This window comes from Mauremys mutica, chromosome 1 (genome assembly GCF_020497125.1).
Source record: "Mauremys mutica isolate MM-2020 ecotype Southern chromosome 1, ASM2049712v1, whole genome shotgun sequence".
Classification (NCBI taxonomy): domain Eukaryota; kingdom Metazoa; phylum Chordata; order Testudines; family Geoemydidae; genus Mauremys; species Mauremys mutica.
The window spans coordinates 226,112,029-226,124,300 of record NC_059072.1 but is presented as its reverse complement, the minus strand read 5'-3'; the positions used below and the strand labels follow the sequence as shown (position 1 = coordinate 226,124,300).

Sequence of the window (12,272 nt, the reverse complement as noted above, 5' to 3'; positions counted from 1 at the left end):
AAATTCCTGGGCGAATTGTGGTGTGGGTTCTTCTTTGAGTTCTTTATAGTAGGTGGTGTCAGATAGTTGTCCGTTAGCCTCATTGACATAGTCATCATGGTTGAGGACTACGATGGCACCTCCTTTGTCTGCTGTTTGATGAGTAGCTGGTGGTTGGATTTCAGGGGCTGTATAGCTTTGGTGGAAGTGAAGGTGGAGAGATGGTGGTGGATGTGATGTTTATGAAGGATTTCAGTGTCAATTATTTTTTGCCTGAAGCAATCAATGTAATGATCAACTGAAAGGTTTTGTCTGTTGGGGAGTGTCCAGACAGGTGATTCTTTTTTTTATGACTTGTCAGTGGGAACATGGTAATTGTGGGTGGTGTTATCTTTGTTGTGAAATAATTTTTTGTGTTAGAGTTGGAGAAAAAAATATTTTAGTCCTCCACGTTAGTATAGTATCAGGTTCTGTGGTGCGGGAGAAATTCGGTCCCTTGGCAAATATAGATAATTCATCTCTGGTAAGGTGTAGTCTTGATAAATTAATGACGTTGAGGTGTTATGTAGTGTCCATGTGGCAGGTCCTAGCATCTTGGTTTCTCTCAGAAGTCTTTTTTTTTAATTTAATGCAGAGAGAAATATAGCACAGCTATGACTATTAGCATTAAAGTTGGAAAAAATAGCTCAGCTACTCTTCTGAATGTCGATTACATTTTGGATTCCTTAGCAAGGAGTACAGAGTAGAGGAGAGATGGTCCTTTAAAAAAATTCTCCTTGGGTTCCTGGATCTCTTCAACACTGCATTCACAGTAAGTATACACATTTTTAATAAAATGTAATAATTAGTGTAGACCACACCTCCACCAACAGGTAGTGCTGTATCTTTATTTTAGGACTGTCTTGTTTTGATATTATGTCCTTGTATCTGGTCAGGAAGTTTATCGGAAGATTTAGTCCTGCATGTGTTTGCTGGAGTTGTTACTTGCAGTGCCCCAATAAATCCTTTTATTTCTGTAAGTGAATATTCTGATATTGGCAATCGTCTAGTTGGATTGGCTTGTAGGTTAGAAGGGAAAAATATTATAAACAGTGCAGTGGACAATTCTACTTTTGAGTCTATCACATCTTAAACCCCAAAAATGTAGAATTGTACTGTTTGCATGTTGTTTTATATGATTATGTGGAATATGAAAATACATTTTACATCTATTCTCTGCTGTGATCATGTGCATAAGAACAAACTGTCATAGAAATGAGCAAGCTATTTTCCCACGTGTGTAAAGGAGAGGAACCGTGTAGGTTTCGTTTTCTAGCAGTTTTACAGTTAATGTACATAGGAGAAAAATGTTGGCAGAGCACATCATGTTATAAGGACAGCAGAATTTACAAGATTCTGCCTTTTAACCATTATAAATCTGTATGTATGCAGTTCTGATTTTGGGGGCTGCTGCCATTACCCAGTTCTGGCAAACCCGGTCAGTGTTTTAACCCTTAAATAGACTTATATGTGAGCGCTTGCGCGCTCTCTCTCTCTCTGCTGTCTTTGATTTACTGTCTTGAATTGAAAATACACGAATAGGACCTGATCCAAAGCTCCTGAGTCTTTCTGTTGCCTTCAGTGGGCTTTTAAACATACCTCTAATGCAGGACTTGAAAAAATTTCCTAGCCTCCTGTTTGCCAGGGGCTGATGCAAAAGAAGGGGGAAGTCTGCCAGCAAGGTCCAAAAAGAAAACCCTGCAGAGAAGGCCAACCCTGTTGTCAGGATTCCTGCCAGAGCTCTCCATAGACACTGATTTAGGAGCTCCATTGACTGCTAGCTGCTGTCGCAGGAGTGAGGTAGAGTTGGAGTGGTGTCCACTGTTCTACTCCTCCCCTGTTCTCTTGGCTGCTGCTGGATGTGGTGAAAGTTGGTCTGTTGTTCTGCCCCAGCCTGTGGTTCTTTTTTGATGAGGGGTTGCCTCTTCCTTCCTTTTCAACCCCATGCATGAATAGCTACAATACATGCCCCTGCTTAGAGCTTTGCCAAGCAGGAACAACAGGAGCGCCCACCCTATGCATTCCAAAATCATGAGATTGTAAAAATAATAAATTTGGGGTTCTTTTTCTTGGCCTTCTGGTAGTTTTGGAGTCTTGGGGGGGGTCACATTTTCAAGTCTTTCTCCACAAACTGAAGGGCAAGAAACTTCCTTTTTCTTTTTAAGAAAGCTGAAATTTTTCCCATAATCTCCTGACTCCAAGTGCTGAAAGAGTCGGCGTGAAATTGTGAGAGGTGGCAACGCTGTGAAATGAAAATGATTCTTATCAGTTTTGTAGCTGCCCTGGGGGGGTTTTGTCATTCACCGTTGTCCACTAGCAAGAGAGACAAGAATGAAAAAAATACAACCTCTACTTTATCATTTAACATAGTTTAAAAACACACAGCGCCTCCCCCTTTTTCCCCTTTGCAGTTTCCACTCTTGCAATTCTGCATCTCTGTTGCTGACAAGCCAGAACCCTCAAGCAGTGCCAGAAATATTTTCAACAAAATATATATCCTAGAGACACCCAGGGCTCCGCATAGAAAACAGTATTTGAGCGTGTTTAAAGCTATCCCTAGCCTTTTCTCCAAGGTGTCAGATTATGATACATGAGGTCTTCTTTCCCTGTCTAGCTATGTCCTCTGCCTCCAGCCCTGTAACATTTTAAGGCAGCAGTGTGCGGTTTTATTATGTTTTATACTTTCATCTCCTGCAGTTATCCGTTTCCCTCCTGGAGTCTGTATGGCATGCTAAGTCATCACGTCTCCAATGTAGTGTAATTTTCACCCTGCATTGCCTATTTTTCAATGTCAATTGAACTTGGCAGAGGAATAGAGGGTCATCTTCTGCCCTTACAAGATCATCATTTCCCATGAAACCACAGAAATTTCTGTTTTAAAATAAATAAAAAATCAGAGAAATCTGACCTAATTTGCAATGGATACAAAATACATTACTGCGTGCCAACATTTAGAGAAGCAACCAGATGGGTGGAAAATATAGTAGGTAAGGAATTTGAAAGTGACAGTTAAAAATAGAGCAGAACAGAGGTTTACAAAAGAGATGCTTTTCCTGGATTTTTCTAATTTACTAACATGAACAGGAAGGTGTTGGTTTTTGAAAACTTGAACTGGCCAAGTGCTGTTACGTGCATTATCTTTATTTTTAGAAATGTTTGTTCTTTACTTTCCGAAACTGGCTGACCTGATTTTTTTGTTAGTTCAAGCGCATTTGTTACAGTTTAAATCACTGATGGGTTTTTCTGTTTGGAAAGCAAAAATCTCAATAATTGTTTTTATTAATTTGCTTTATCTAGAGCTAGGCAAATAATAAAAAAACCCAACACCCTGTATATGTGGATGTTTGATTCAAAGAACTTAATGAAATATGAATATTTGTAAATTATTCTCCCGGTTCTAGGTGAGTAAGAGGGGAAAATAACAGAGTAATTTGTTACTAAAATAATAAAGGTTTTTGATAAATTATTGGAATATTCTTCAGCCAGCCTTGAACTATTGGCCGCTCACATATTTGTAGTGTAACACACTGTGATACCTACATCCCAATACAAAGATTTAAGTCACTGGAGAGGACAGTGAGATCATAATGTTATTTTAATTTTTTTCTGTCTTGGTCTTTTTTTTTTTAGCTGTTGGATGTGTTTTATTTGATCTTGGAAGGATTAGATTTTTATTGGTAAATGTTGATTTCACCGTACACACGCAAACCAATGACAAAATATTTCCATCAAGAGATCCTGAAGAGAAGTTTTGCATATGGTAGCTTCCATGGGAGAGAGAGCATTCAGTGAGTTCACTGCCTGTATGGGAGAGAGAATCTTTTTAAGAAATATGCTAAAATTTCTCTAGGCTCATGAAGGGAAAAGATCGCCACACTTCTTCTTAACATTTGTTTATTTAAGATAAGGGATTAGCTTGTCAAAATAAATTTAAAGTTGCTTTGATTTTTATTCTTTGCAGCTTATTAGTAAGTTTTCTGGTTCATATTACTGTCATCCAGCTCTAGAGCAGGAGGTGAGGGCTGGGTTTAGGTTTCTTTTTTTTTAGTGGGAAGAAACTGCTAAACTACACAGTCTTGTGCGTGTATGTTGCTGAGCTACTGATTACTCTTTGTTGTGCTGTTTACTGCAGATTTTGAACGTGCTGTGTAGTGCATCCGTGGATCGTCTGATTTATTTTAGGATCTTCAAAGACAAGCAAAGGATGATTAATTTAGGCTGAGTGGGGAGCCTTTATCCACGGAGAGCCTTCACAACCTCAGAGTGGAACGTTTCTTAAGTTTATTTTTAGGAAAGTTTGTTTTTATGCTTTTTATTGAGTTTAAACAGTGCAGTGTCTCTTGACCGTGCCATACCCTGTCATTTCATGAAGCTTTGTTTAAAAATGTAAAATGTACTGCCTCCGTTCTTTTTTTATGCTGTGTACTGGAACTTTTTTCTTTGACTGCAGTTAGTTCTTTAGGCCTTTAAATTATCTCTGTTTATAGCTAAATATAAGTTCCCCAGAACTCTTCATATAACACTCACGGATGTATGTACTGTATGTATATACAGTACATATGTATAGAGTGTACAGCATAATAGAGCAGTTACCCTGAAGTGTGGAAACATTTTATAGCTTTTATGTGATAGGCTTTTTAAAGGCAGTTGCAAATATTATTTTAAGAACGAGATTTATGCAGTGCCTAAAGTATGTTTCTGTTCTGCAGGCCAAGCTATGTCGGTGCAGATGCTTTTGGCAGCCCTGACCCAATGCGGATCCTGGTGACAGCAATGTAAACGTGAATTTCTGCAACGTCTCAGAAGTCCTGTAAAATGGAGGAACTGTACAAGGACACACAAAACCTGCCCATGGATGTTACCAACTCTCCTTCCACGATAGCTAACAATAAGCTAGAAAATGGGGTCGCTCAGCTGATAACTGCTGAAGCCTGGAATATCAACTCCACAGACTTGATGAAGAAAGCACTTTCACCACTTGTGACTGTCCCAGCCCCTTCGATCCTCACCCCACCAGCAGAATCCCAAAGTGGGGTAGCTCTGAAAGTAGCAGCCACAGTGCTCCAGCCAATTTGTTTAGGGGATAGCCCCGTGGTTCTTCCAATACACCTGCAAGTAGCCGGGAGCACCACCCCCCAGATTGCGCCTAATAACAACACTCCATATGTTATGACGACTCAAGGTCCAGTTCCACTACCTGTCCTCTTGGAGCAACATGTGTTTCAACATTTAAATTCTCCATTGGTGTTACCTCAGGGTGCTCCCTGCTCCACAAATCCCATTCACAGCAATCTTTTCCAAGGTTCTTCTGCCCCCGTTGGACAGCCCCAGTTACTGGATCAGAAACCATCCAACCAGACCCAGGAGCCCATCTTACCCCCAGTGTTTCAGACACCAGGATTTGCTGCAGTTCTTCAGGATTTGTTTCCTCCACAGGGCACCTTAGGTTCCTCACCCTGTCAGCCACCCCCAGATTACTCCTCTGTTCCACCCCAGGCCTTCAGTTCCCCTCTATCTCCACTGGTACCCCCAGCAACCCTCCTAGTGCCATATCCAGTGATTGTCCCCTTGCCAGTCCCAGTCCCCATCCCGATCCCCATCCCCATTCCTGTGCCTCACGGCGCTGAATCCAAGGTCAACCCGGACTACCCCAAGCCACCGTTGTTCACCCTGTATTCCTGCAAAGGCACTCAAACCCCTCTGGAGAAAGAAGAATCCAAACCCTTTGATTTCATCCACCACAGGGAATTTGCCCAGCTGAATCGTCACACAGTCATCAAGATGAACAATGAGAACGAGGCCCTGGACCTTTCCATGAAAACGGTGCCCTCGCTAAAGGCAAGTGAGGTCAGTTCCCAGCTCTCCCCTGAAGATGGTGCTTTAGATTTGTCGATTGCTTCCTACAGGAAGACAGGCAGTGCCGGGGTCCATGCTGAGGCAGCTAATGCAATTTGCTCTGGATCTATGATGGACAGTGCTGCTCACTCCATGATGGATAAACTCTCCAGTGCAACAGTCCCCTTTGCCCCTCCCAAACCTCACGAAGCCTCAGCCAAGATCGACAGCAGAATGACTGGTAGCAATTCGGCCGAGCTCCTGAGACAGCAGCAGAAGTGGCTGGTGGATCAGACTAGCAGAGCAGCCTGTGAGCCCAAGGCTGGGAATAATATTGAGATTGTGAGCACTTCACAGACTGCCAAAGTAATAGTCTCTGTCAAAGATGCCGTACCCACGATTTTCTGTGGCAAGATTAAAGGCCTCTCGGGAGTGTCCACCAAAAACTTCTCTTTCAAAAGGGACATGCCCCAGGACTCTGTTCTGCAGTGTTACGACGTGAAGAACCAGCCAGAGCCTAGGGATAATGCAGAAGCTCTTAGGAAACCAATCAAAAACAGGAGTGTAAAGTTAAAGAAAATGAACTCCCAGGAGATACACATTCTTCCAATCAAAAAACAACGGCTCGCTGCCTTCTTTCCAAGAAAGTAAATTATGGGTTTTTAGACTTTTAAATATAATTATTATTATGAAAAATAAAAAAGATGCACTTGGCTTAAAATGCATTTAAAACTTTAAACTATCTTTGTAAGTTATTTTGGGGAAAGCGGGAGAGGATTGGATGTAGATTTCCTGTAAAGCTGAGGGAGGGGAGTTCTTTTGTTTGTTTGTTATTGATTTTTGACTTTTCATGAAAAACTAAATAAAAAGCAACCTATTTTTCAAGCGGATTGCACATTTTTGCAGCTTTAATGGAATAATGGATGAGTCAGAGGGGTAAGAGCTATTTTCACTGCCATAAAGTGCTTTGATGATGTAATTCTTAGTAATGGGTACAATGGAAACTTCAAAATAAATGTTTGTATGTGGTAATTGGTTGTGGTTATTTTGTCATTTATTAATTGCTTTCATTATCGGGGAAGATTTGGCAGAAGTCTGTAAACTGTAAAGCACTACAAGTTTATCTTTGTTATAGCCCTGAAATGTTAAGGTGACCAGGCTAAGAAAAATTATATTGCCCCATAGCACCATTAGCGAGCACCTCTGAACAGCCACTAATGATGTGTTTCAACTATCTTCAATAAAAATGATAGCAGAAGATCACTGTTATACTCTGGCATGAGTCCAATGCACAGAAAATACTAGCTTTATGATTACAAATAAATATAGATCCGTTTTTAAACACGAAGTAAACACTAATGATGATTTTAATGAAATCTAAAAGTCAGAGGAATTTGGTTGCCACTGGGTGAGGAAAAGTCGCATAATTTTTCCCAGCCTGAATATAGATATATGGAAAAGTTGTTCGTTGTAAGTTTGACCATGTCTTGATGGCTTCAATCAATGCACATGAAAGAGTAGAACAATGTAACTTTCCAACATTACAGTGTAAAAACCAGCCACGTGAATGGAGAACTGTGAATGTAAACTTAAAATAAAAACCTGCTAGGTGACAGTTGCGCTTGTATGTGAAAATGGGCTGGAGCTGTATTATTGCATAGCTGCTTCTAAATGTACACGTCTTGCAGTTAAAATATATCCAGCTGTTAGAGGGAACACGAGTGCGGGAAAGTATTCTGATGGATGTCACAGCTTTAGTGCAAGGCCCCATTGCTGTTTAGAAGATTATATTTTAGCTGTTCATAGCATGTGCTGCCACAACAGCTCTGGCTCCGTTGAAATAAACATGAGATTGTAAACAAGCGAGCAGGGGTCTGCATCAGGTTTACTGGTCCTTACTCTGCAGGGTTGCAGCCAGCCTCTCTACCGCCAGTCTGCTCAGTCATTCTGCAGTTTCTTGTATTAATTCCTGAGAACTGAGGCAAAGACTCTCAAAAGTTAGGCACCATTTTAAGGCACTGGCCTTTCTCCCCACCTCCCATCCCCAAATACCGAGCACGCAAAAGGACAGTGCCTTAAGATGACTTTAGGAAAATCTTGGCCCAACCATGTACTACTTAAAAATAATATAGATGTTGCATATTCATTAGTAAGGTAAGGAATCCTTTTTGCCTCTAATACCTTTTCCTTGGCTAGAGTATTGCTGCTGGTGGTGCTTTATCTTCAATGCTATCTTGCTTTCTGTGGGAACCAGGAGCTTCAACATTCAGGACATGTTAGTGCAATACGTATGCTTGTTTTGTAATAAGTATCTTCCTTTTTTTTTTTTTAAGCTAGCCTTTTACTTTTTCTAAGGCTGGTTAACCGGAAAGTGTACAAAATAGTTTGAAGGATCAGACACTCAGTTAATGTTTATCGATTCTCTTTTATTGGCTATCTGCAAATACTTTGCTTTCTTCCCCTTGGATACAGTTTTCATTAAATAAGAGAGGTGGATCTTGTGATTTTTGCAGTGTGCAGAAATAGGAGTTATGTTGTGTGGTATGAATGCTCTTTCCAATTGCTGCTTGCCCCCTTCATGTTTTAGGTTGGACATTTTCAAAGCGCCAAGATCTTCTGAAAATTTTGCTCATTCCAACTGGGAGATTTTTAAAGAGGAAAGTCACAAAATCAGCTCCTGAAACATTTAGTTCTCAAATAATGCAAAGAGAAATAATCGGTGAGAAGAAACATGTATCAGCTCAGTGGTACTTTCATATAGACACGTGACCCTTGTTAAATACTGTACTTGATTTCAAGTGAGTGAGTCCTAGCCATCAAGTTCCACCTCTTGACTCCAGTAATTCCTCTTAGCCATTGTGTTAGCAGCACCGATCCTCTTTGCCGCCTGGTTAAAGAGGACTATGGTAACATGAACTACACTGGTTCACTTACATTGGTTTCCAGCTGGCTTATAGCAGTGTAGCTTAATTCACTCTCAGTGGTTGTGCACACAGGGAGTTTGGTCACCAAATTAAGCTAAATCAGTTTAAGCCAGTTGTAAATCATTGTGTGTGTCCATACAGAATTTTGACGAAATCAGTTTAAAACCAATTTTAGTTAAACTGGTGCAATTTATGTGTGTAGAAAAAGCTGTAATAGCATAGGATGTTTGCCAGGAATGATTTAAAAATCTAAACAGCAGAAAGTGACAACCACATCTGATATTAAATGAAAGACATTTTTCAAAATCCCTTTTAAAATATACCTGTTGCTTATCTGCAGCCCTCAGGGTGAAATGGCCTGTTTGCAAGTCTATGATGATTTTTTTTTTAAATTACCAGATTGCCCTGAGCTAATCACTGATGTACCTGCTGTTACAGTTGCTTACAAACCAGCAGGAGCAGCTCAACTGGATCACTTGCAAGTGGGCTGACCGGGGAGGAGTTCCCATGTTAAACTGCCTTGCCCTCAATGTTATTTTTTAAGCTACAGCCTCAGGTGGTGAGATTTGGAAGAGCATCTGACCCAACAGTGAGGGTTATTGCAGGCCACTTTATCCTCTCATAATCGGTCTGGTTTTAATCTGCGAAGGATACCATATTAAATACAAAAGGAGAGAGGCTCCTGTCATACATGCATTATTTTGAGCAAACTACACTATGTTTCAGGATCTTTCTTTTCCCTTCTCCTACGAGAAGTGTTCCAAAGCACAAGTAAAAGCGATACGCATTGAACTCCTGGGGAATTCTGCCCCCCCACCCCCAAATTAAAAATTCTGTGCACAATATTTTAGAATTCTGTATATTTTATATTGTGTTATTTTGACAAATAATCATTCCAGTTTCAATTATTTTGGTCATTTCTTTCAAAATACCTGTCAACAAGTATGTTAACAATACAAACAGCAGCAAAAAGGAGTAGAGAGTTAAAGAAACCCCTATAATAACCCAGGTCAGGGGGCCGGAGGGGGCTGTGTGGGGCCCCCCAGAGCCCAGAAAACCCATATCTCCCAGTCCCCCAGAGACGAGCCATGGGGCAGCCCCTGGCTCAGACACCAGACACCCCTCCCTTCCAGAGCCCAACTGTGGGGCAGCCCCCAGGCATCAGTGCCCCCCCAAGCCTTTACTCCACCCAGCTTCTTTATTGTCCCACCCGGGGACATGGTGTGGTGTGGTGCAGCCCTGCTCTTCCTCATGCTTTGCCAGAGTCATCTGGGTCTCCCAGGCCCTCTCCTATCCCCGGGAGAATGAGGATCAAAGAGCGTGCAGCCTCCTGCCCAGCCAGTCTGGGTGCTCCGCTCACTGCAAACTGGGCTCTGCAGAGTCCAGTGGCCCCTTGCAGTGGCCAGAAATTCTGTGGGGCAAACAGGGAATTCAGCAAAATTCTGCGTTGCGCAGTGGCGCAGAATTCCCCCAGGAATAAGATTGTTAGCATGGGGGAGGGGCAGCCCCAAAACAAGGCATTTAATTATTCACAGCCCCCACCACACCTCTTTCGGAGCAATTACAGTGTTGGTATATTGGCCCATTAATTATTGAAAGAGCTACATTTTAAATACATCTAAAACTTTTGCATGGAACCAGGAAGCAGAGCTGTAGTGCTGATATATGTGGGGTTCCATTTCTGGTAGCTGTTAATGGAGCAGTTAGTGCCTTTGTGAAGTTGGAATGAAAGTCATTCCATCAGCATGGCAGGAGAAGGTGCTTTTCTGAGATGCCTGTCTCGGTCTGCATCCTATTTAAGCTCTTAGAAGGTATCAGCCTGTGTTCTGACCAGCAGTAGGGTCTCACTCTCCCTTGGAGCCTGTGCGCATTTCTGGACATTTTTCCTTCCTCATTTTTCATCCTCTTGCCTTTTAATTCCTCTTCAGATTTTCGAGTAGATGCCATTACTCAGGGAAGGCCGTAGGTTAGGGCTTGCCTGCCCAGGGAAATTAGTGTGGCTTAAGTTAAGGTGTGAATGTAAAGCACATTACCTACTCCATACTAAATTGCCATGTGGCCATTCTTACTCTGCACTGAGTGCCTTTGTGTGCTTTAGCTGAATACACTTTGGAAGTGTAGGCTCCAAAGGCACACTTAATGCAGAGTAAGCGTGTCCACACAGCCCTTTCGTATGGAGTAGCTAGCTACGCCAGCCTTTTTCCTGGACGAACCCTTAGCAGTAAAGCATGTATTAGGGCCTGAAAAAACTGGGGGTTGGGCTCTGTTGCTAGCTTCAACAGTTGGGGTCTGGCAGTGAGCCTGCTTTGGCCTACTGCGTCTTAGCCTGAAGCGGTCTTTTTGACTCTCTTCGGGGAATGTAGCTGCCTTGGAGATTCATTAACTGGATAGAGAGTCTTCAAGGTAACTTCTACCCAAACTGTTAATGGCCAGTAGATCAAGGCTAGGCTCCTATATTCAGGCAATGGTGCAATGTGTTCATGCCTCCTTTTGCTGGGTAGTAAATGTGCTATGCATGAGCTTCATCTTCCAGATGATGTTCATATTCATTCCACGGCAGAGTAAGTGAGGTGGCCTAATCAGGAGTTAACACTCAGGATGATGATGGCAAGGTCTTAACTGCAGAAAAAACTACTATTTTCCTGGGCAAAGATAGTACGAAGCCTTCCTTGCCATGTATGTGGTGGGGAATCCACCAGGACTGTGTGGATACTGTAAAAGAGTGTCATGGTGGCCTTGCAGTCTATGAATCTAAGCGCAGAATGGTACAGAGCTATTTGACTGACTTACACTTGCAGCTAGACCAGCTGATCCCTATTAGCTTCAACCCAGCATCTAAAAAGGGTTATGATGCACTTCTGTGACTAAAGCTAACTCGGCACAGGGACAGAAGGGGCCTTCGGGGAGCACCTTAGAGACAGCCAACTGCAAAAGGGAAGTTAGTTAAGTTAACATAGGCAGGGCCGGCTCCAGCGTTTTTGCCACCCCCCAAGCGGTGGGGAAAAAAAAAGCTGTGATTGGTGGCACTTCGGTGGCAGCTTTACCCCATCGCTTCATTCTTTGGTGGCAATTCAGTGGCAGGTCCGTCCCTCAGAGAGGGACTGAGGGACCCGCTGCCAAATTGCCGCTGAGAAGCCGGATGTGCTGCCCCTTTCCGTTGGCTGCCCCAAGCACCTGCTTGCTGCGCTGGTGCCTGGAGATGGCCCTGAATATAGGAGACCAAAGGTCGGACGTGAGGTTAGGCCTAAGTCACTGTGTGCATGCTGTTACAAGCAGCGTGGATTGCAACATTCCAGTTCTTCAAAGGTCTCCCTTCTCACTCAGCAGAATCACAGCAGTCCTCCCACAGAAGAGTGATCCAGGTGGTGGTTGTTATCACAACAAATTTAGCATAACATTTTGGAGCTGACTCATAGGGTCAAGTTTGTTTTCACACACAGCACATGTTACACTCTGCTCCCTGCAGGAGAACTGCTAGCTGTTGTTTGAAGTGAC

The 12,272-nt window shown here is 42.5% G+C and overlaps 2 protein-coding genes across 6 annotated transcripts in view; one reads left to right on the top strand and one right to left on the bottom strand.

Annotated features, from left to right (window-relative positions):
• Window positions 1–7,597, top strand: part of RAI2 (retinoic acid induced 2) — a 63,832-nt gene extending 56,235 nt beyond the window's left edge. For 3 of the 5 annotated variants that reach the window (XM_045019047.1, XM_045018967.1, XM_045019296.1), the window contains one exon: window positions 4,728–7,597. In XM_045019047.1, coding sequence (XP_044874982.1) covers window positions 4,834–6,504 — 1,671 coding nt within the window. In that variant the 5' untranslated portion in view covers window positions 4,728–4,833 and the 3' untranslated portion in view covers window positions 6,505–7,597. Of the gene's footprint in view, window positions 1–681; window positions 791–4,074; window positions 4,310–4,727 lie in introns of those variants that run through there. The other 2 variants (XM_045019217.1, XM_045019136.1) reach the window with 2 other exon arrangements.
• A 734-nt stretch (window positions 7,598–8,331) lies between these two features.
• Window positions 8,332–12,272, bottom strand: part of SCML2 (Scm polycomb group protein like 2) — a 162,544-nt gene continuing 158,603 nt past the window's right edge. The window contains exon 16 of the mRNA XM_045018328.1: window positions 8,332–8,491. The gene's annotated coding sequence lies outside the window, so the exon portion shown is untranslated. The remainder of the gene's footprint in view (window positions 8,492–12,272) is intronic.